The sequence below is a fragment of the Polypterus senegalus genome, chromosome 4 (assembly GCF_016835505.1).
Source record: "Polypterus senegalus isolate Bchr_013 chromosome 4, ASM1683550v1, whole genome shotgun sequence".
Lineage (NCBI taxonomy): Eukaryota > Metazoa > Chordata > Cladistia > Polypteriformes > Polypteridae > Polypterus > Polypterus senegalus.
In genome coordinates, this window is record NC_053157.1 from 1,017,450 (window position 1) to 1,043,212 (window position 25,763).

At 44.2% G+C, this 25,763-nt stretch overlaps 1 protein-coding gene across 1 annotated transcript; it reads right to left on the minus strand.

The window, feature by feature from the left end:
- Positions 1-1,616: 1,616 nt before the first annotated feature.
- Positions 1,617-25,222, minus strand: LOC120527058 (uncharacterized protein DDB_G0290685-like). The gene is made up of 6 exons (XM_039750091.1): positions 25,116-25,222; positions 21,494-21,560; positions 14,985-15,032; positions 11,379-11,432; positions 9,766-9,798; positions 1,617-4,310 (listed from the first exon to the last, which is right to left on the minus strand). Exons 2-6 carry the CDS (start codon positions 21,545-21,547, stop codon positions 3,414-3,416), a joined length of 1,086 nt encoding a protein of 361 aa, XP_039606025.1. The 5' UTR covers positions 21,548-21,560; positions 25,116-25,222; the 3' UTR covers positions 1,617-3,413.
- Between the last annotated feature and the right edge of the window lie 541 nt (positions 25,223-25,763).

Consider the following 25,763-nt stretch of genomic DNA (forward strand, 5'->3'; position numbering starts at 1 on the left):
CACCTCGTGGTCCCATAGCTTTGTCATTTAGGCTTCTGTTAAGTTTCTTAAGCAGCTAATGGGCACTCTTAGAGGCGGCCCTCCATCCTAAAGTGGCATTGAGGCTTTCTGAAAACAAAGCCTTTGCTGTGACGGAGAAGGAGGCTAAAGAATGAATTACAGAGGAAGCTCATGTCTCCACTGTGGTCCTCCATATGTCACCTGTGTCCTTGGGACTAAACAGGTGTTGGTGAACATCTTACAGCAGGACAGTCAGGGACACCAAACACGTAGGCCTCCATTGTAAGGGGGCTTCATACAGTCACTCAGTCAGTTTGAGATCCACAAGACTCTGAGCTGCGGACCACCGGAGCCCCACGCCATTGAGGGGGTTGTCGCTTTCTATTACTGTATATGTCAGTGACGATGCCAGCTTAAGAGAAGGAGCTATCTGACCATGTGACAAAAACCTGCAATCCAATTGGCTGTCCTGCAGCTGGACCCTCCCCCCTTAAGACCACACAAAGAACTAACAGCTGCACTGCTGGTAGACCCCCAGGTTTTAGAAGGGGCTTCAGTAGTCTTCTTAGGACCCTAAAAGCATCCATGAAGGCCTTGAAATGGAGCAGAAGTGGCAGCTCCTTTCACCAAAGACCACGCAAAGCCTTTGCTGATGCCATCTTACACAGCGGTAACTGGCAAATACAGCGTCATTTTGGGGGGTGAGGGGGCGGGTGTGGGGGGCTTTTCAACTCTGGACCTCGTGTGCTCCTGTGGCTTTTCATTCTCACTCTTTTCTCAATCAGTGACCCATTGTTGCTGCTAATGAACTCTTTTGCCATAATTGTCATTAACTCGGACCCCTTAATTTGTAATTGTTTCTTTTTTTTCTCCTTAATTAACCGCCAGACAATAATGAGCCACAAAACGAGCCAACAGGCAGCCAGTCCATCATAGAATATCTGAAAATAAAGAGAAAGTGAAGGCATCAGTGGCATCGATCTGCTCAGGTCACCAAAACATTCTGACGGTGCCTTAGAAAATAAAGGCAATCAATCAATCAATCAATCAATCAATCAATCAATCAATCAATCAACAAGCCTTGGCATGAAATGACGAGTTTAGTTGACACGACTAAGGAGCAGCTCAGAGTCCGAGGGCTCACTAACTTCACACCTCACTTCTGTCTGGAATTAGAGAGAGTGAATTAGCAGCACAAACGGGTCACAAATGAAGAAGAGCGTTAGAATGAACAGCCGCAGCCACCGTAGCCCCCCAGGACTGGAGCTGGAGACCCTGCAGTAGATGAACTGAAGTCTCTTTGATATTTATAAGCGGGACGTTACACGAGGAACGCCTTGGTGAGGGGCTTGAGTTGTGGCCTCGTCGCTGATGCCTCCCAAGTCATTTGCTTGTTGGAGTCTCGTATGACAGTCAGCGATTGTAAAGTGCCAGTGGGTGACACGGGCAAAGCCTTTGTCATAGACGAGGAGTATATGTAGGTTTGAAGGGTCCCTAGCCGTGCTACCCACCTAAGTCAAGTTCAAATCTAAGAAATCAACGTTAGCAGTTCACGTTTGCAGTGCACCACCTGTAGGAATGCATTTTGTAATACATGTAGTAGCTAAAAGCATTGCACTTGTCATTCCAACAGATGGCGCACCACAAACATTCACACTGCTTTTACGAATCCTCTACCAAATGACATATAATAGAAAGAGAGCCCCCAACAGACGCCCAGACAGACACGTGTCCCTTTATTAAGGCGGACGGCTGTCACGAGGGCCACACGGGCAGATCACATTCTACTGTTGAGTGTTGTCACCAGCGCTTTATGCGCCTTATTAAGACCAAACAAAGAGCTTAAGGTCTCAGAAGACATCAGTCAGTGACTAACGGAGACAGAGCAGGTAGCTCTCCATTGTAAAGTAGCCCCTTAAAGACCCCACAAAGAGCTTCTCATGGGCACAGTAAGTGGCTAATTAACTTAATTTGATTAAACAGCAATAAAGGCAAACAACAATAATGAGGGTCCGCCCGTATGTCCTGCACAGGGGTCTCACATGGGCATTCAGCGAGTTTAGTGAGGCCGGCTGTCAGACATGCAGGGAAGAATCTCCTCTCCTTCGACCACCCACTCAACCCAACTCAGGGGCTCAGCGGGCCAGGACCTAACATGGCAGCACTGGGCACAAGGCAGGAACAAACCCTGGTTGGAGTGCCAAGGCCAGTTTGAATTGTGCAGGCCACTTAAACTGCGTGACTTTGGTGATGTGGGAGGAAACCCCCGTGGACACGAGGAGAACATGCAGACCCTACATGGACGGTGACAGGTGCAAGACTTAAACCCACTGTGCCACCATTTTAAGATAAGCCGCCTCCCACCCTGGCCCTGACCCACGCCAGTTAGCTGGTCTCCCTTTACCACACTGTGTTATGGTTGGCTTTGTTGTGCGCCACCTACTGGCTGGGTTTGTAGCACAACCAGATATTAATTTCATGAGGGTGAAGAGAAAGTGCAAGAATCATAATTAGGCTAATGAGCAATCAGAAGGAACTGACATTAATTAGATTTGAGGAGAGTGGGGGGCTTAAACCCTGGGGGTACACCTGACAGCACAGTGGGGTGGATGTGTGTGTGTGGGGTAATTGGGTTGTGACAAATTGCTGCCCTCTTTTGGTTTTGCTTCCTTGACCCCAAAGTGTTGTTAATGAGTTTGTTGAGTTGAACTGGCGCCCCCTCCTGGCTGGTCCAATTGACTCCATAGTGGCCGTGGGTTTTTGGGATGAATCATTGCCCCCCAAACCACCCACCGGCTGAGCTTCCTTGATGCTGCAGTATTATGGGTGGGCTCATTGGTCTGAGCTGGCACCCCCTCCTGGCTGTGGTTGGTTTGTTTCTGTGAATTGCTGCCCACTCCTGGCTGGGCTCCCGGGGGTGTAGCCAGGGATTCATTTTGGGGGAATGAGAAAGTACATAAATTACAATTAATTATAATTACTCATATAAACCAATTAAATAAATACTTTACGGGTCACATTAATTTTATTTTATTTTATTAACGAATGAATTCATGGTAATTAATAATAAATAATTCTAATTCCTTTTATGTTCAGTCAGTTGAAAGTGTCATATAATGTACGTACTTTTAAGGGGCTTCAAACCCAAAATCTCCCCCTGGCTACACCCCCACTCTTCACAGCATGGTGGTGTGGGTGGGTTTTGTGGGATGAATTGGCGTCCCCTCCTGGCAGTGTTGTGGGTGGGTTTGCTTTTTAAAGGGTGGGCTCTCATGGGGCACCAACACATCATTTGACTGTTCATGTTTGATTGGGGTGAAGATTTCTTGACGCTCTGCAGCTTCATCGACCTGCCTGTGGACTCTTCATCGCAGTGGTGTGTCCGTTGTTTGGATTTTCTGTTCATAGAGCTGCTATTCATCATCATCATCATCATCAGTTTCATGGCTGTCATATTCCCCAGGTTCAGCCTCTTCGTCTGAGTCTTCTTCATTGTTTCTACTCTCATCTTCCTCATCTCCTCCACCATCGCTATCGTCATCATTCTGACTGCCATTATCCTCTTCGTTTTCATTTGCCTCTCCTTCCTCCTCCTCATTCTCTCCATTGTCATCCTCTTCTTCTGCGCCGTTTTGCTCCTCTTCTTCTCCATTGTTATTCTCCTCACCACCGTTGTCCACCTTTCCTTCCTCCTCTGCATTTTCGCCAGCATCTTCTTCTTCGGCGTTGTTCCCATTTTCCTCCTCGTTGTTCCCATTGTCATAATCTCCGTCTCCCACATTGTCCTCTTCTCCTGTCTCCTGCTCATTGTTGCCAGCATCATAGTCCCCTTCCACTTCATTGCCTGCCTCTTCCCCTTCATTCTCCTCATCTCCTGTTCCCCCATCGTCTTCCTCGCTGTCTTCTTCTTCGTCACTGTCATCTTCCCCCTCATTGTCCTCCGTTTCATCTTCAACCTCTTCCTCATTATTTTCTTCATTGCCCCTCTCTTGATCTTCTTCATTATCATTGCCAGCATCATAATCTCCTCCATTGTCTTCAGATTCTTCATTGTTACCATTGTCTTCATTATTGTCTGTAGTGTCTGATTCTTCTGCATTGTCTCCTCCTTCTTCAGCCCCTTCTTCCTCTTCAGGTCCTCCCTCCTCTTCCTCGTGATCTTCTGGCCCTTCAGTCTCAGCGTCATAGCCTACAGTGACCCCCTCTTCATTATCTGCATCTCCACCATTGTCCTCTGCATTTCCATCTCCATTGGTGGCATCATTGTCATCTGTGTTGGTGCCTCCATTGTCTCCTTCACCCTCAGCGCCCTGTTGAGAAAAAACAAAAAAGCAAAAAAGCAAAATCAATTTAAATGTCAAACAGAACAAACCTAAGAGGCCTGTGGAGCTGGCAGGGAGTGGCATGCTGGTGATCACCATAGGGTCATAAGGTGGTGCCAACACTCAGGGGCATAAGGGCAGATAGGAGCTCAGAGATGGGGGGCTTAGAAGATGGATGAGCACAAAGCATCATGGGAAGCAGGAAATAATGATGGCACAACATTTAAACAACGATAGATAGATAGATAGATATGAAAGGCGCTATATAATAGATAGATAGATAGATAGATAGATAGATAGATAGATAGATAGAGTGAAAGGCGCTATATAATAGATAGATAGATAGAAAGGCGCTATATAATAGATAGATAGATAGATAGAGTGAAAGGTGCTATATAATAGATAGATAGATAGATAGATAGATAGATAGATAGATAGATAGATAGATAGAGTGAAAGGTGCTATATAATAGATAGATAGATAGATAGATAGATAGATAGATAGATAGATAGATAGAGTGAAAGGCACTATATAATAGATAGATAGATAGATAGAGTGAAAGGTGCTATATAAAAGGCGCTATATAATAGATAGATAGATAGAAAGGTGCTATATAATAGATAGATAGATAGATAGATAGATAGATAGATAGATAGATAGATAGATAGATAGATGAGGAAAAAGTTATATAGGGAAATATATATAGTTGAAGAAGATGTTTGAATGTGTTTATATATATTTATTTATTTATTGTGAAGGCCGGGCACATACAGCCGCCTTAACCCCCGACACAGCCAGGCAGGGCACAGGTTCAACACAACACCCTGGTTTATATCATCCTCTTCCTCCTGACTATGGCCATCGAATGGTGGGCAGTTTCCCCCTTTTTTTAGGGCTCCCAGAAGTACTCCAGGTGCTCAATGAGCTTCTTTCGGCCACACTTCCGGGTGTGGTGGAAGTGTGGCCAAATAAGGCCCTGGCAATGTTCATGCGTCCACTGGCGGTGGCCACAGGTTCCAACAGGGTTGAACTCCGATGCTCATGACCCACTGGAAACCAAGGGGGCTGCCCTCTGGTGGCCTGCTGGGGACACTGTCCTGAAGATGCTGTCTCTCCCGGTCCTTCCACACTCTGGGCGTCCTGGCCAGGTAAGGATTTCGGCCGCCCACATCAATATCTGTACATATATAATCGATTGGCAGCGCTGCTGCTCATCCTCGATGGCCCACATGTGAGTGACAAACATCAAATTACGGACGTGTGTGGGCTGAGGAGCCCATAAAATAGCTGCAGCCATCCTGTGTGTGCAGGCTGCAGTTTCCGTGATTCCTTCAGTTTCTGAGACAGTTTCTGAGACAGAGCTGCACTTAGTGTTGGGCGTAATGATCTCCATTTGCACTTCCTGGCCGCCCTTCCTATGACTTGTGCTTCTGCTTCTTCACTGGCAATGTGAATGTTGCAGGGATTCTTGGTCTGGGGTGACTCTACCGATTCTTTAAATAGGAATACAGAAGGACTTCTTCCCCATAAGAGCCTCTGTTGTCCTGTAAAGCTCATGTCATTTCACGTATCCATCCATCCATCTGTTCGACCTTCCATTTTCTTTTCCGCTTATTCAGTTCCGATGTGGTGGCCGTCTAAAGTTTATCTGTGGACGTGTCATCTACAGAATTATGTGTATGTCGTCTGTAAAATGCATATTTCCATCAATTAGGTAAGTTGATTTTCTTATAACTGTAATGAGCTTTTAGAAGCTGACTGAAAACATACAGGGTGGCACTGCCACCTCACATGCTCAGCCTGGCCTGGCCATTGTCCATGTGGAGTCTTCATGTTCTCCCAGTGGCTCTGTGGGTTTTATTCAGGTATTCCAGTTTTCTTCCACATCCCCACTGAGAGGCACGTTAGGTCAATTGGCCGTGTGTGAGGAGGCCGTGCCACGTCCTGGCATCCCTTCCACGGTTGTTTCTTTGCCAGGATAGCACAGCAGGTTATGCCTCTTAGAAGGTGTTTTATTGATTATCATATCGACTCCGATTTGCTGAAGTACCCAACTAAAGGGCAGTAGAAGGCTTTAACATGACGGACCACTCCATTACACTTCTTACTCGCTTGGGTGCCCTTTGTGTTGGCACTCCAGTGGACCAGCAAAATAGAGAGAGAGCAAACAAGTCAGGAACAGCTCGCATGACGCCATTCAGCGTGGGCAGCTTTCATCCTGGTGTTCCAGACCTCCATTCCAAATCCTGAAAGTCCTTTTCATCCAAAAAGACTTCAAGTCTAAGCTCAGTTTTGCTGTCGTGTTTAAGTCTAATGGACATGTAGTGGTAGTGTGTGTCACATAAGGGGATCAGGTGACACACACCAGGCTGGACCTGTCCTTAATTCAGGTCTGAGACCCCCAATTAGGCCTCTCCCGGGGGCCTAAATCCACTCACAGGGCAGGCTTTGGCCTGCACAAGGCCCACAAATAGGGCTGAGGCTGTTAAAATGTCAATAATAACCAGAAGGTCACACAAAATGGAGACGAGGGATGCGGTGACACCTGGAATCCAAAACCTGACTAAGCTAAGTATTTTATAAAAGCAGGAGAGGAAAAGAGGAGAAAAGATAAAGCAAAAGGCGAACAAATCCAGAGAACAACCAAAGACGGGACCTCGCCCAGAAACCAGGGCTCAAAAACAGAAAATCCAAATGAGGAACGTGAAGGAACCACAAGCAGCACTGAAGCTGAGGGACCCTCCTCAGTGCAACAATTAACACGATCTTTAAATGCTGGGAAGGCCATAATGGATGGACTGGCATCCCTGCTGGGATGGAGGATCAGCTACCTGGCCAGGTGCCCCTTATATTGGACAGAGAACTGCAATGGATGGGCATCCCAGATGGAATGATTGAAGTTCCCTTTCCCAGGTAGGACAATATTACAGTGACCAACACCTGGGGCCACACGTCCCCAGTACACCGGGTGGCAATATTTCTCTGGCACAGCTCCCATCTGCACCCCCGAAGCCCTGCATGAGAGATGTAGCTCAGATGGGGTGCTTGGCGGACACTAGGTGGTGCTGTTGGGAGGAGGCTCCCCAATCAGATGGAGGTCCCGCCTGACCCAGAAGAACTTTGTGACTACAGTGCTGACAAAGAGGACCCCACCATGTCACCCAGGACTGGAGTTTAGTGACACCCACCTGGGGGGGGGGTTTGGAGGAAGGAAGAAAGAAAAAGAATAAAGTTGGCATTGTGCTGGCTTGGGGGTAATGTGGGTCTTAAATACATACAGTGGGCATAGAAAAGAATCCCCCCTTGAAATATTCTCTTGTTTTACTTTACAGCCTTAAATGTAAACACAATTTAAGATTTCTTCCCAGTTTCACTTATTCAGTGCCACCTGTGAAAGATCTCACAGCTACAGGTCAGAAGAATATTAAAAAATAAAAACAAGAAATCCTGACGATTAATAAAGGACCCCCCCCCCAAACTCCATCAGGTGTCAGTGCCCACCATTCAGAGGTCAATGGCCACTTTGAAGGGGTTACAGAATTTGATGGCACAGAGTGGTCATTAATGGTGTGCAGGTGACAACAATTTCACAAGCGCTCCTCCACCATGGTGGCTTGTTCAGGAGGGTCGCACTTCTCAAGAAAGGCCACATTAAGGCTCGTTTGAGCTTTCCCAGAATGCACCTTGAAGATTCTGATGCCAAGTGGAAAAAAGGTCTTCTGGTCAGATGAGACCAAAGTCAAACTCTTTGGCCTCAACACCAAACGGCCCACCAATGCAGCTCACCATCCACAACACACCATACCGACAGTATAGAATGGAAGGGGCAGCATCCTGTCATGGGGGGGTTTGGGGCTCTCATTAGTTTAGAAGGAAAAATGGAGGGGCAAAATACCATCGAATTCTGGAGGAAAACCTGCTCCCCTCTGTCAGAAAGTTGAAGACGGGCAGAAAGTTCACCTCTCAACACGACGACGACCCGAAGGACACAGAAAAATGGACCACCCAGTGGCTGAAGGAGACAAAAGTGAATGTCCTGGTGTGACCTAAATCTGTGGAAAGATCTGAAGATAGCAGACAACCAACACTCACCGTCCAATGTGAGCTCAACTGTAAAGAAGAGTGGGGGGCAAATATTGAGTGGGCTCAGTCCAGGTGGGCAAAGCTGATAGAGAAGAATCGACAGACTCAAGGCTGGCATTAAAGCAAAAGGGGGGTCAACAAAATGACATTGACATGGGGGGGCTGATCTGTTATTAATCTCAAGATTCCTTGTTTTTGATTTTTTAAAATTAAAAATGTATCAAATTATTTTTAAAGTGTCTGGCCACCCACAGTTTGCTCTACCAAGCAAGAGAATGAATGGACCAGGAACATCTTCACTAATCCCACTCATTATAACTGAGCACCGGTGGAAGGAAACCAGTAACTGCAATGGGAATGGGGGGCACTGACAGCTGATTGAGTTTGACGGGGGGTCTTTAATTCATCTCAGGATTTCTTGTTTTTGATCTTTTATAATTCTTCTGACCTGTAGCTGTGAGATCTTTCACTTGATGTTAGAGGTGGCATTGAGGAAGTGAAGCTGGGAAGAAATATGAGTTTGTGTGTTAAGGCTGTAAAGCAAAACAAATGGCAATGTTTCAAAGGGGGGATTCTTTTCTATGCTCACTGTAAATGTTTTATATATTTGAACCTGGGCCTTGTGGGGTCTGATTGTGTCTGTTAGACCCCTACTGGTCATCTTTATATAGGGTGGTCCAGATCTAATTATGCAATTTTCATTTTGCTATAACTTATTAAGTTTATTACATAGACAATCACCCGAAAAAACCGGGACCATCGAGAAGTGTGAGAACTGACGACATGAAGAATCGTCTTCACGCTGAACTGGAATCGTCTCTGCATAAATCAAAGTCATCCAGACGATCAGGATCTGCATAATTAGATCTGGACCACCCTGTATATGAAGGTCCCAAGGTGCCAAGCTGACAGTCGGGATATCCTGCCGACTACGCCACATAACCATTCCTTTATTTCCTTCACAATGTATTTTGGTTTATTTTATTTATATATATATATATATATATATATATATATATATATATATATATATATATATATATATATATATATATATATTTTTTTTTGTATACTGAATTGGTTTTTGAGATTTGTTTATCATTCGGATTGATTTTTACGAAGCTTTGATGAACATAACTAAAGAAAACGGGGCTTATAACGGTACAAATAAAAACAGCAAACATGTACGTGAACTTAAGATTAAAAAAGGAATGGAGGGTTTGGAGTCTCCATGAACAGAAGGCGTCTCAAAGTCCTTCAATCGTAACAACTAGCAATGCCAGGCGCACGGCGAGTTCAGAGAACACCATCGGCGGTACGAGGGGACGCGAGTGGGTCAGCAGGGCGTCGCCTTTCTTACCTCATCGGATTCCTCGGAGCTGCTGGAGTCGCTCTGAAAATAAAAAAACAAAAAGAACTTCAACCAAAGACTAAAAGGACGAGACGGCCATACAAGCCCTAACATGAAGTCAGTCGCCCCTCGGACATTTGCTCGTGTCTGCCCCCCAAGTGGCACTTCTCAATGAGCTGGTCAAATGGTGATTAAACTCTGAGCTGATCGATGAGCTGAGTTTGTGAGTTTGACTTCTGGAGGTTTGTTTCTCTTTTATGTTCCTCAGAATCCAAGAGAAAAGCTAAAAGTAAATCCACCGGGGCCGTAATTCCACAGAGACGTCTCCACTCCCACTGCCTAGAGCCACCAGCATGTCACGTGTCCTCATCCTGCTACGTGTCACCACCGCCTTCAACACGGTCAGACCCTCCTTGCCACCCTGTCTGACCTGGGGCTGCCCTAAAGTGGTCCATCCTACATCTCGGGCAGATCCTACCCTGTGTCCTGGCATGGAGTGATGTCGAGGGTACATCAGGTGAACATGGAGGGGACACCAGGGATTGGTGCTGGGTCCTCTCCTCTTCTCCTCACGAGACCCTATCACCCTGTCCCGTGGCTGTTCCTGTCACTGCTATGATGATGATGATGATGATGATGATGATGCTATACCTCTATTTCTGTCATTCTGTCCAGTGGACCACATGGTATCTGCTCTGGTCTCTGCAGGTCTAACTGATATTGGAACCTGGATGAAGGAACGCCATCTCTTGGTCATCCTGGCAAAAACGGTCCATCTTGTTATCCTTGCTTATCCGTCTGTTTGACACTCCGTTCCTGTCCTGCTTGGCTCAAAATCACCTTCCAGGTCAGTGCGCCACCTTGAGGTGGTGACTACTGACTTGCTGTCCTTTTCTATCCATCTTGCAGATTCACTCCATGAAGTGAGATCAGACGAGATCTGATGGCTCAACCCCTGGATCAGGACCTGCTCTTCAGCTCTCTGCTTCCAGGGGTACCAGTGGGTTTCACCAAACCACTGCTGATGACTCAATATATGACCGACCAGGTGGGCACGTGCCCCTCCTCCTCACAGATCACTACACTGGCTCCACTTTAACTTCACATTGGTGATGCCTACCTACTGAGTAGTCGATGGGTCACCAGCTTTGCACTTGGAGACACTTGTGAGGTCCCCGTCTCCTTCTCGACCACTCAGGTCAGCTGATGCCACCTCCGCCCAGACTCTCTTCATGTGGCACGAGACACCCACCTCCATGCTGAATGTGATTTGGAGGCGTTTAAAGACCCTCTGGTTTGGTGGCATTCTGTCTTCCTGATATTAGCTGATTGCTTTTTTGTAGTCTGGGAATCGTAACGCGCTGGCATTTCGTATGAGCTCTTTACTTGGGATGATCAATTCTGTGACACTTGATGTTCCCAAGCAGTCCTGTTTACTTTGTTTGTCACTTTGGAAAAATACAGTCGCTTAGCAAAAAAAAATGGAAATGGAAACAATAAAAGCAGAAAGGTGGCAGCAGGTGGGCACTTGTGATAGGCGCTGTATTGCCACCAAGCTGAGTGTAATCAGAAAAATGTCAACGGGACAACAGAACAAAGATTTAGATCTGAAATCAGCTCACCTCCGAATCTTCGGATCCTCCTCCTCCTCCATTCCCATCACTTTCGATGTTTGCCTATGAAGTAAAAATCAGAGGGAGAGACTTGTGAATGTCAGGCCACAGTCCCATAACACAAGAACACAGCGTTCAGACGCAGAACTGCCACCACGTGCACCGTGATAACCAGCAACGTGGCAGCCATCTGGGACTCCGTCTTATCTCCCAAATTCAGACTCACAATACTGCAGGTAAGCGCAGGTCGGCTTGGCAGAGCACAAAAGTACGAAAATCCAGAAAATGACCTGCCTGTGACTGGCCGCCTGCAAAAATCGCACTGTGAGTTTGAGTTTGGGGACGATGGCTGAAGGCTCGTGGCAAGAAACAGAACGCGATATTTAAAACTAGACATCGAGATGACAAGAAGACCAGAGGAGAGAAAGAAAAAGAAAGGGAGAGACGAGCGGGAACTGCTAATTCATCAGAACTCAGCGTCTGATACCACGATGGCGGAACTCCAGAAAAGACGTCAAAGCGAAAAGTTGGTATAAAACTCAAAAGGGGAGAGGAGAGCCGGGAAAACCCCTGGCCCGCTGAACAGGTGTGATTAGAATGATGAGGTGCGATAGAGACACAAGGCGTTATTATTATTATTATTATTATTATTAGCAACAACAACACCAATCTTAATAATAATAATAATAATAATAATAATAAATTATTAACAACAACAACAACACCAATCTTAATAATAATAATAATAATAATAATAATAATAATAAATTATTAACAACAACAACAACACTAATAACAATAACAAATTATCAATAAAAATATTATTATTGTTGATAATTTATTATTATGATTATGATTTTTTGTTGTTATTAATAATTTGTTATTATTATTATTATTATTATTAACAACAACACCAATCTTAATAATAATAATAATAATAATAAATTATTAACAACAACAATAATAATAACAATAGCAAATTATCAATAACAATATTATTATTGTTGATAATTTATTATTATGATTATGATTATTGTTGTTGTTATTAATAATGTGTTATTATTATTATTATTATTAACAACAACACCAATCTTAATCATAATAATAAATTATTAACAACAACAATAACAACAACAATAATAATATTGTTATTGATAATTTGTTATTGTTATTATTATTGTTGTTATTAATAATTTGTTATTTATTATTATTATTATTATTATTAACAACAACAACACCAATCTTAATAATAATAATAATAATAATAATAAATTATTAACAACAACAATAATAATAACAATAGCAAATTATCAATAACAATATTATTATTGTTGATAATTTATTATTATGATTATGATTATTGTTGTTGTTATTAATAATGTGTTATTATTATTATTATTATTAACAACAACAACACCAATCTTAATAATAATAATAAATTATTAACAACAACAATAACAACAACAATAATAATAACAATAACAAATTATCAATAACAATATTATTATTGTTGTTGATAATTTATTATTATGATTATGATTATTGTTGTTGTTATTAATAATTTGTTGTTATTATTATTATTATTATTAAAATTGGTTTTGTTGTTGTTAATAAATTATTATTATTATTATTATAACAAATTATTAACAACAACAACAACAAAAATAATTTCATATGACACTCAGACGGTGGGCTACAACTCTTCTTTTCACGGCGACTTTGATATGTGACTTCTTTTTTATTTCCGGCACTGTGCGACTTTGTGGATGTGAGCTTTCAAGTTTCTCCAACACGCTATGTCACTCGATCAACTTCCTTTTGTTGATTATTCCACGGTTTATTTGAACAAATTGTATGTTTTTCCTTTGCCTCCACTTGGTATTCGCTGAAATTCTTCTATTTTCCCCCGTGCTTTTCCCGTTGTCTTTTAACAGAAGGCTGCGCTTAAGGGCGATTTATATTGATTTGCATATTCAAATAGGCGTAATTCTGGGAGGAGTTGGGGCGTTACAAAATGCGCGTGCACAAGCGTTAGTTTTCACGCTGATCGGGATTTATGTAACGGAAGAACGTGGAAGTTGGAGTACGCACAGATTCCTGCATCTGGATTTTTCTGTGCGTAAACACATTTCGGCTTCTGTGCTTACGCTATGTTATAGTGCGATTTCTACACACGGCGTTATACATGAGGCCCCTGGTCATTAAAATTAATACAAGAAATGATATTCATTGATGAACAATAAAAGAAAACAAAAAAATATTCAAGAACAAAGTGCATCACCAAAAATGAACTAAATATACAAAAAGACAAGAAGCTTGAGCTGAGGTGAAACTCAATACGCCGTAATGGAAATGCATTTAGTAACATAAAGAGATAAAACACACAAATAAGAAAATAAAGCAGAGGTTCTCAACCTGTAGGGCGGGCACCCCTAAGGGGGGCACAAAGTAACAAAAAGGGGGGTGCGAAGATCTGAAAACAAGAAAATATGAAAAATACATCAATTGAAACCAAACAAATGAACTTAAACTACATTCTGATACTAGAAAAATAAATCTAGAGTTAGATAAAAGTGAAGTAGGTATAATAAAATATGCATCTATGATATATCATTCATTAAAAAAGAACAAATCGGTATTAGTGGGCTCCTTTCATAAAAAACATTAGGGGGACGCAATTAAAACTGTTATGAAAACTCGGGTCACAAATACTTAAAGGCTGACAAACGCTGAAATAAAGGAAAACACAACAGACGGAGCGGCGACACCTCAGGCCTTTCTGTGGGTCAGTAGACTGAAGATAAAATCAAAGACCAGAAACTGACATCAAATAATAAAAAGAAACCAAAAAACAGAAACATCCAAAAACAAGAAAAGTGACCAAGAATCCAAGACTGGCATCTGATCAAACAAAAGTGGAAAACTACCAGCGCAGTGATGGTGCCAGGACCCTTCAGTCCTAAGATAGAGTTCAGGGCACCAGTGGCCTCACCCCCCGAGGCTCAATAGGCAAAGAACAGAGCAAAGCAGCAGACAAATCAAACTCAACTGAAAGAGAGAAAGAATAAAGAAAAAATAATACAAAATAAATCAGCTGGCATGGTGGCACAGTGGCTGGCAGTAAGGAGACCAGGGCTCACTTCTCATTAATTGTTTGGAGTCCAAATGTTCTCCCAGTGTCTGTGTGGGTTTCCTCCCACAGTTTAAAGACATGCAGGGTAGGTGGATTGGTGGTCCTGGACCACCTAGTGGGTCTCTAGTGGGTGTGGTGAGGTGGTCTGCTGTGATGGACTGGCACCCTGTCCAGGGATTATTCCTCTGTTGTGCCCGATGCTTGCTGGGATAGCCAGCCCTGTGACCCTGATCAGGGTTAAGCAGGCTTAGAAAATGAGGTAGTATGGTATCTACTAAAGAGAAAAAGAAAGAAAGAAAGAAAGAAAGAAAGAAAGAAAGAAAGAAAGAAACCACAAGAGTCTCTATCTGCTCAGGAGCCTGAAGTGCTTGGCGTTCAGTTCAGTGCCTACTTGTCTGGCACAGGCGGGCACCATTGTCAGCTGTGCTTTGCCACACTCCATACTGAGGACCCCTAAATGTCAGAGAAGAGGGTCACCTCACCTGGCGTTCTTCAGAACTGTCAGACTGAATTGTCCACCGTCTGTGTGCCTGAGAAAAGAAACAAAGAAGAAAAGGTCATTTTCACTTTAACTAGCGCCTTTAAAGCCATGCCAAGGTGTCGTACAAGAAGTGGACCAATCAGCATCGTGCAGTGCCAGTGGTGTACCCCTGAGCCCCCCCAAATCCCCCCTTATTAAGAAAGTGTATTAACAATAAATGAAAGCCAACTGCTCAGCAGTTCTTAAAGCTTTAGTGTAATAATTACAGACCCGGGCTCATTCATGAAACCCTCACAATAAAATGTTTTCAGAAACTCCACCAGTTTTTCTTTGTAACTTTTGATGTTTTCTTGTTAAGCTTTGCTCTTTTCTGTTCTTTTTGAGGTTGCACTTTGTTTTAAACCTTTTTCTCATTTTGTTTCTTATTGGCTGCCACCATTTTTGAGATTTCCATGTCAAGACGCTGAGGTTCTGCTGCTCACCTGAAAGGTCCTCGGTGAAGACGCCGTGATTGCTCTTCTTGACACTCCAGACGTCACCGGTAGCCAGGACCATTCCTCATTTCTTCATGTTGAAGGGGACGGACGTCGGTGGCACATCACATGACTTCCAACTGGAGGAGATGTCAAACCTTGAGGAACGCAGTTGATGATCTTGTCACCTGAGATTACGTAACTGGAAATCGCAGGGCGTAACACACTCGACGACTATGAGATGACCTTTGTGTTTTCTGAAGTTCGCCCCTTTGTTTGACACCCAGGGACGGGCTGCTTGACGGTGACGCTGCACACAAACGCTTGACAAGTTCAGCCTTGTGGCTTGGGTGACACTTCTCAGGTGTCACAACATGTGACATCATCGGCGTGACGTGTGTCGAGGTTTGTGAAGACGAATCGAAACCTTTGACAATGACTTGTGATGTCCCATCTCTGCATTGCTTTGCCTTTTCTAAATCCCATTTGAGTCTCTTAGGGACGATGAATCCGCTTCTTTTATTCATTTTTTCATTTGTCAAACTTAAAGTTGCTGAAACATTTTTGCATCTTCGCATGAAGCCATTTGGAATTTTGATAGATAGATAGATAGATAGATAGATAGATAGATAGATAGATAGATAGATAGATAGATAGATAGATAGATAGATAGATAGATAGAGTGAAAGGCACTATATGATAGATAGATAGATAGATAGATAGATAGATAGATAGATAGATAGATAGATAGATAGATAGATAGATACTTTATAAATTCCCCTACTCCAGCAGCAGCATACTGATAATAAAAAATATTAAATATCAGAGTGATAACAATGCAGGTATAACAGACAATAACTTTGTATAATGTTAACGTTTACCCCCCGAGTCGCATAGTGTGGGGTCTCCTCAGTCTGTCTCTGAAGCTGCTCCTCTGTCTGGAGATGATCCTGTTCAGTGGATTCTCTATGATTGACAGGAGTCTGTCTGCTCAGCACCCGTCGCTCTGCCACGGATGTCAAACTGTCCAACTCTGTGCCTACAATAGAGCCTGCCTTCCTCACCAGTTTGTCCAGGCGTGAGGCATCCTTCTTCTTTATGCTGCCACCCCAGCACACCACCGCGTAGAAGAGGGCGCTCGCCACAACCGTCTGGTAGAACATCTGCAGCATCTTATTGCAGATGTTGAAGGACGCCAGCCTTCTAATGAAGTATAGTCGTCTCTGTCCTCTCTTGCACAGACCATCAGTATTGGCAGTCCAGTCCAATTTGTCATCCAGCTGCACTAACAGGTATTTAAAGGTCTGCACCCTCTGCACAGTCACCTCTGATGATCACGGGGTCCATGAGGGGCCTGGTCCTCCTAAAATCCACCACCAGCTCCTTGGTCTTGCTGGTGTTCAGTTGTAAGTGGTTTGAGTCGCACCATTTAACAAAGTCCTTGATTAGGTTACTACAGTGGTGTGAAAAACTATCTGCCCCCTTCATGATTTCTTTTGCATGTTTGTCACACAAAATGTTTCTGATCATCAAACACATTTCATCATTAGTCAAATATAACACAAGTAAACACAAAATGCAGTTTTTAAATGATGGTTTTTATTATTTAGGGAGAAAAAAAATCCAAACCTACATGGCCCTGTGTGAAAAAGTAATTGCCCCCTTGTTCCTGCTTCGTGAGAATCCTAAATCCAAAGAGGACTGTTTCATTTATGTTAGGTAGAATGTCCAGAGGGGACTGGTCAGGTGGTCTCATGGTCTGGAATCCCTACAGATTTTATTTTTTCTCCAGCCGTCTGGAGTTTTTGTTTTTCTGTCCCCCCTGGCCATTGAACCTTACTCTTATTCGATGTTAATTAATGTTGATTTATTTTGTTTTATAATTGTGTCTTTCATTTTTCTATTCTTTAATATGTAAAGCACTTTGAGCTACTGTTTGTATGAAAATGTGCTCTAGAAATAAATGTTGTTGTTGTTGTTCAAAAATCACCTAACTGTGGTGTATCACACCTGAGTTCAATTTCCTGATTACTGCCACACCTGTTTCAATCAAGAAATCACTTCAATAGGAGCTGCCTGACACAGAGAAGTAGACCAAAAGCACCTCAAAAGCTAGACATCATGCCAAGATCCAAAGAAATTCAGGAACAAATGAGAACAGAAGTCATTGAGATCTATCAGTCTGGTAAAGGTTATAAAGCCATTTCTAAAGCTTTGGGACTCCAGCGAACCACAGTGAGAGCCATTATCCACAAATGGCAAAACATGGAACAGTGGTGAACCTTCCCAGGAGTGGCTGGCCGACCAAAATTACCCCAAGAGCGCAGAGACGACTCATCCGAGAGGTCACAAAAGACCCCAGGACAACGTCTAAAGAACTGCAGGCCTCACTTGCCTCAATTAAGGTCAGTGTTCACGACTCCACCATAAGAAAGAGACTGGGCAAAACGGCCTGCATGGCAGATTTCCAAGACACAAACCACTGTTAAGCAAAAAGAACATTAGGGCTCGTCTCAATTTTGCTAAGAAACATCTCAATGATTGCCAAGACTTTTGGGAAAATACCTTGTGGACTGATGAGACAAAAGTTGAACTTTTTGGAAGGCAAATGTCCCGTTACATCTGGCGTAAAAGGAACACAGCATTTCAGAAAAAGAACATCATACCAACAGTAAAATATGGTGGTGGTAGTGTGATGGTCTGGGGTTGTTTTGCTGCTTCAGGACCTGGAAGGCTTGCTGTGATAGATGGAACCATGAATTCTACTGTCTACCAAAAAATCCTGAAGGAGAATGTCCGGCCATCTGTTCGTCAACTCAAGCTGAAGCGATCTTGGGTGCTGCAACAGGACAATGACCCAAAACACACCAGCAAATCCACCTCTGAATGGCTGAAGAAAAACAAAATGAAGACTTTGGAGTGGCCTAGTCAAAGTCCTGACCTGAATCCAATTGAGATGCTATGGCATGACCTTAAAAAGGCGCTTCATGCTAGAAAACCCTCAAATAAAGCTGAATTACAACAATTCTGCAAAGATGAGTGGGCCAAAATTCCTCCAGAGCGCTGTAAAAGACTCATTGCAAGTTATCGCAAACGCTTGATTGCAGTTATTGCTGCTAAGGGTGGCCCAACCAGTTATTAGGTTCAGGGGGCAATTACTTTTCACACAGGGCCATGTAGGTTTGGATTTTTTCTCCCTAAATAATAAAACCATCATTTAAAACTGCATTTTGTGTTTACTTGTGTTATATTTGACTAATGGTTAAATGTGTTTGATGTTCAGAAACATTGTGTGTGACAAACATGCAAAAGAAGAAGAAATCAGGAAGGGGGCAAATAGATTTTCACACCACTGTATACTCCTCCTCGTGCCCACTCCTGATGCAGCCCACCATAGCAGTGTCATCAGTGAACTTTTGCACATGGCAGGACTCTGAATTGTATTGGAAGTCCGATGTATGTTGGCTGAACAGGACCAGAGAAAGTCCAGTCCACTGCGGCGCTCCTGTGCTGCTGACCACAATGTCAGACCTGCAGTTCCCGAGACGCACATACTGAGGTCTGTCTGTAAGATAGTCCACGATCCACGGCGCCAGGTGTGAATCTACTTCCATCTCTGTCAGCTTGTCCCTAAGGAGCAGAGGTTGGATGGTGTTGAAGGTGCTAGAGAAGTCCAGAAACAGAATTCTTACAGCACCACTGCCTCTGTCTTAGTGGGAGAGGGATTGGTGTAGCATATTGATGATGGCATCCTCCACTCCCACCTTCTCCTGGTATGCGAACTGCAGAGGGTCGAGGGTGTGGCCGACCTGTGGCCTCAGGTGATGAAGCAGCAGCCACTCCATGGTCTTCATCACATGTGACGTCAGAGTGACAGGCCGGAAGTCATTCAGCTCACTAGGACGTGATACCTTTGGGACTGGGGTGATACAAGATGTTTTCCAAAGCCTCAGGACTCTCCCCTGTTCCAGGCTCAGGTTGAAGATGTTCTGTAGAGGACTCCCCGGCTCCAGCGTACAGGCCTTCAGCAGTCATGATGATACTCCCATCTGGACCCGCTGCTTTGCTGGCACGAAGTCTCCTCAGCTCTCTGCTCACCTGGGCTGCTGTAATTGTGGGTGGGGATGTCTCACCTATTCTGGTATCAGCAGAAGGATGGCTGGAGGGTGCAATACTCCGAGGTGAGAGTTGCCAGGCGATTACCGCCCGGGTTTACTTGGCGCACGTCATCACAGGTCATCCGCCGTACTCAGGTCTTCCATGATGGCGGATCACGAGTGTATTGAGAGTGTTGTGTGCCTAACGGCGACGTCACATTCATTGACTTTTTGGCACTGACTTTGGCTTGATGATTACGACGTGTCTGCTGTGGAAGGTAATCGAGACTTGGGGGGTCACAGAGTCATTTAGGGGTGACATTGTTATTGGGCGTTGTGATATGCATTCCATGTTAACATGTGGCGTCCATCTTAGAAGTCGTATAAAAGGGTAATAAATGTCAAGAACTTGATCAAGCGTATCAGGACACCAGAATAAGGTGACGAGAACAATGAAAGACAAGAGGGTCCTGGGTGGGGGGCACAAAACGCTGGGGTGACCATCAAGTTGGACTTGAAAGACGTCACACACAAACACAGGAACTCAACAAGCGTTGGAAGGACTGAGACTGTAGTGGAATGAGACTTTTACTTTGGGGTGGCAGGAGCCAATCAGAATGAGTAAAGATTAGTGAGCCAATGAGAGTCAATAAAAGTTAGTGAGCCAATCAGACTAAGGCATTACTCTCAGATATCTGTCAATGTGGCTCTCAGTTGTCACTCAGGCTGCTGTGATGACCCATGATGGACAGGTGATGGACAGGCTTCCTCCTGCCTGGATCTCAGGGTTGATTATTAATGGACACACATAAACTGGACAGCATTTAAGATGACCACTTCTCGCACACTCTCTCCTGGTCCTTTCTGCTTCTCTCTCTGCGGTGTAACCTTCTTCATCTTCTCGACATTCTCTGAACTTTCAGCTTTTCTGAGCCTTCTGACCACATGCTGGCCTTTTGTCGTATTTAGCGCGTCTTCCAGCCTGTGAGCCACACTTCACTTTTGGTGGTCTTCACGTTCCTGATCCTCTCTCTTGCCATTTGGCCTGCTAATGTTTGGCACGGCAGCCATTTGGTGTTTGACCTGAACGTTTACGGCACAGGAGACTCTGGAGTTGGTTCAGCCGCACGGGCGCCCATGGATGTTGGTGAAAGGACTGAACTCCGTGGGCGGCCATAAGGGGCTTGTGAAAGCAGACTGCACGGAAGTAGAAAGTGCAGTTTAAAGTCAAAGTCAGCCTTCATTACGGTGCGTCCCGCGCGTCTTTTAAAACATGGCTGTCAGAGGCCAGCGTGCCTGCTGTGTGGCGCCACCTCATGTTGAAAAGTGGAAACTGGACAAGCGCCTGAAGGAAACGAGGTGCTGCGATTGGCCTGTTTAGTCATTATTTAAATTATCATAATGCATTTGACTTATATAGCGCCTTTATATTCCTTTTAAACCTCTCCACTAGGGTGTTTGTAGCCCAGGTTCTTAATTTTGATTGATTGTGTTATTCTTGTTAGGAATATTGATTTTTGAAGCATCTTGAGTGTCATTTTTGCTTATAATAGGAGTCTCCATGTTTGTCCCAACGGTTGCTAGGCAGCTTTGGCCCTTGTTAGGGGCGGAGTCACACAGGTCACGACCCCAGTGTTAAGCACCAGAGTGTGCGGATTTGAAAGTCCCATTTTGTACGCCGGCTTTGCCTCCTTCATTCTCTCCCATTGCAATTTCTGGTTTTGATCTGAAGTTCTGATTCACAACCTGGTCATTTCGCTAACGATTTGGTGATTTCCAAGTTTTGACCTTTAATGTACGTCTCTTCTCCCACGTCTGCTAACCATGTGGGAGCTGCAGGGTCAGAGAGCCCCCTGTGAATGAGCCTCACACTGCTCTTCTAACAACACCGGAGCTACAAAATAACGGCAGCGTCAAGTAAAGAAAGTGAAGATACTCACCGGAAACGCCAACGTCGCTGCCAAGAAGCACAGCAAGAGGAGCCCAAGCTTCATTGTGCAGAAGGTTCTGGAAAAGAAGAGAAAAGAAATGGACACGAAGATCACAACATGTTCTCAGACCTCAAAAAGACGGCTCCACGTCTGTCTGTGAGCAGAACAGGATCAGCGCATCGTGTCGTACTCGTCATGTCTGAGTCTCTGGCATCGAGTGACTTTAATTAACTGGCAGTCATTGACGGTGAAATTGGGAAGAGTCCGGAAAGATTAAAAAGACTACAAATAAAAAGAAACATTTCTATCTATCTATTATATAGCGCCTTTCATATCCATCTATCTATCTATTCATTTTATGAACATGCCGACTATACTAAAATTAATATCTATCTATCTATCTATTATATAGCGCCTTTCATATCATCTATCTATCTATCAATTATATAGCACCTTTCATATCTATCTCTCTATCTATCTATCTATCGTGGACTGAGACCCAGACACAGGCAGACGGACATCGTAAGTTCCACCACACACTATTTATTTACAACTATTATGTACAATTCGTGCTCACAAACCCCAGCGCCTCTTGCACCGATTCCCCAAAGTCCAGGCCACACTCTCAGTCACTGTGCCTCTCTCTCGACCGCCTCCCGTCCTCTCTCCAGCTCTGTCCTCTTCCACCCGACATCCACTATCGACTGTGCACCCAGAAGCCGTCCGGTTGTCTCCTGTCTTCTTCCCCCTAGCACTTCCTGGTGTGGTGGAAGTGCTGGGCTCCAGGGTTCCTCAGGCACCGGGGCGCCGCCTGGCGGTGGCCACAGGTCCCTACAGGGCTGGGCTTCCAAGCTTTCTACCCGTGGCCCCCAATACAACCAGGGCGATCGCCCCCTAAGCTGTCTGGAGGAGGCACAAGCCATCCTCCGGTCCTCCTGGGCGTCCCGGCCGGGCTTCAGCCCTGACCGGGTCCCACACGGGATATTCCGGCACCGGGGCGCCGCCTGGAGGTGGCCACGGGTCCCTACAGGGCTGGGTTTCCAAGCCCTCTACCCGAGGCCCCCAACATAACCAGGATGGATGCCCCCTCACGGTCTGGAGGAGGCACAAGTCCTCCTCCGGTCCTCCTTGGCTGACCTGGGAGCCCAGCCGGGGACCACACTATCTATCTATTATATATTGCCTTTCCTATCTATCTATCTATCTATCTATCTATCTATCTATCTATCTATCCCTGTTATATAGTGCCTTTCACATCTATCTATCTATCTATCTATCTATTATATAGTGCCTTTCCTATCTATCTATCTATCTATCTATCCCTGTTATATAGTGCCTTTCACATCTATCTATCTATCTATTATATAGCACCTTTCACTCTATCTATCTATCTATCTATCTATCTATGAGGTTGCTTGAAACATTTTAATCTCAAATTAAATAACTGATGGTGGTTTATGACTTAACTATCAGAACATTGGGTGGTCCTGAGCCCACCGGCCCACTGGTTACACTGTTCTCATTTCTGTTAGTCAGCCGTGCTGGTGTCCTGAAAGTGCTGCTCAGATGTCCCATGTGATGTGGCCTCCATGTTCCTCTCTAATTCTGTGGCAGATACTCAAATCCCACGGGTTTGTTGCATTCCTTATAACTGTCCCAGAGTAAGACTTCAGTTTCCAGCTTTCAATGGGGCACAGGCGAGACCCTGATTACCACCCACTGTTAAAGTGCCACATCAGCATAAAAAAGTCAGGAAAAAAATAAACCTATGAGGCCTCGAACTCCACGCTGTCCTACTTTAAAAACCTGAATGACAAAAGACCTCTTGTGGCTTTGTAAACCTTAATTATAACCGCGAGCCCCGACACAACGAGCCCCCTACACTAACGGGCGGGGAGGGGATCACGGGGGGCTCCTGGACCTCGTCGTCTAAAGCAGACAGGCGGAGGACTGTTGGCTGCTTTACAGGGGCACCGCCACGGAAATCCGACAGGGAGACGCCCGGTGAAGAAGATCGGAGCAACACGAGCGCAAAAATGGAAGCAGAGCCTAAGGACTAAAACTCAAAACGTGGTTTTGGGCTCGGGATCTAAATCGATGAGCTTGATCGGTTTGGAAATAGCCAGAAACGGGAAAAGGTAGAAAGGCACGCGACCACCCGCTGCCCCAATAGTCTATCTGCCTGTGTGGACGGCGCGAGGCTTGAAACCTCAGGCGGAAACGGCGCGAAACGGCAAAGGAGCTGAGGGGCAGACTGTAAACACCAAAGATGGCGACCTGCAGTTCATCATAGGGCGCTATATGGTAACTTCGAGAATGATAAAACCTCACAGACTAACAAATGAACATTTAACGATACGAGCTCACCGGACAATACGCGGATCTTCTGCAACATTATATTATATACACGTGCCGCTGATATCTGCTTATCTTACACGTTGGTACTGTGAATAGCGCCTTTCATTCCGAGACACCTGTTTACGTGCTTGTTGTGTTTAGTTGCCTCACCTGCACAGCGCGTATATTGTTATGTACAGCGTTATAGCTGTATAGCGCCTTTCACATCTATCTACTGTACATATAAATTATATCGTGCCTTTCATAGCTCTTTATTATGTAGCAATTTTATTATCTTATGTTTATCAAATAGTGTCTGTCTTTGGCATTGTGACAGCCATTATCTGTATTATATAGTGCCTTTCACATCTATCTATCTATCTATCTATCTATCTATCTATCTAATAGTTCTTTCCTTGTATGTTATATATAGTGCCTATCATTATTTGTATGTATGTATATATATATATATATATATATATATATATATATAATGTCTTTCACATTTTTCTATTATAAAATGCAATGAACCTTTGTCTATTACATAGTCCCTTTCATATCTGTTTATGTATGCATTATATAGTGCATTTCATATTTGTGTATTATATAGTGTCTTTCCTATCTATCTGTCCGTCTATTATCAAGTTAAGTCAAGTTCAGGTTTCTATACAACATTTGAATTCTTATCATTGACTAATTGACAGCTCATCTATCTATTATATAGTGCCTTTCACTCTATCTATCTATCTATCTATCTATCTATCTATCTATCTATCTATCTATCTATCTATCTATCTATCTATCTATCTATTATATATAGCGCCTTTCAGATCTATCTATCTATCTATCTATCATATAGCGCCTTTAGATAAGCCTTATTTTTATGTAACTCCCTTTGTCTCATCACACACCAGGCAGGACTCACTTTCTTTCCTTCTCTATTCTTTCTGACTCTTTGTCTTTCTCCTTTGGTTCACCTGCAGTTTTTTGTGTATATATAGTGCCTTTCTTCTCAATCTTCTAAAAAGCACAGGAATGTTCTCCTAATGTAGTGCCCTGCATCCCAAGCTCAGAGCTGTGACCCTCTTTCACTCTCCCTTATGCTCTCCAAGCTCGGCTTGGTGGTCTTCATTCGAGGCCGTCACGTCCCGGCACTAAGAGGTGTGCGGTTGTGTCAGCCCACTGGCTTCACATTTTCTCTCGGTAGTGCAGATTCTTCCCGGCTCTTTCTTTTTTAATAGTGAAGGTGGTCTCGTGTCGGCCCCCCATACTGACTTCAGTGTGCAGTCCTTACCTTCAGCTCCTTGTTCGATGCTCTCGGGTTGTTAAATGTTGAGCTTGTTGAGGTGATTTTGCCCAACTTCTGACCTCTCAGGTCTCACGTCTTCTCTCTTTTGATACTCAATTTAAAGAGTCCTCCGGAAATTGCTGAGCCAATCAGAAGTCAGTCACAGGGCACAGCAGGCACGGCGGGCACTCATAATTATAAACGGATCCAAACGCCTATGATTTAGGAAATGCACGTAAAGGTTTATTTAAAATGTCAGCGTTGTTGTGGTTAGAAGATGGCTAGATGACCGTCTGCCTAATTAAATGTCTTGAGAAAAGCGCCGATCTCACTTTCTAAATTTAATCTTTATTTAGAAAAATAGAATTCTTGTTTTCAGCACACGGCCCAGTCAGGTGAATGACGGCAGCACTCGGTGCCCTCGGTTATTTAGAAGACGTCTCCATTCTCACGATGACCGTGCCGACGCTCTGCCCACCACAACACGCCCGAGTGTCTTCAGTGTGATTAGAGCTTCTAAGTTGGTGTTTCAGCGGGGGGCTGCAGGAGGATCATGGGAAGTGTCATTGAAAAGGGGCGGGGCCTCACGATAAAAAAGTACACAGCGAATGAGGCCAAAAATCCCAAACGGGACTGAAGCCCCTGGTCACTCAG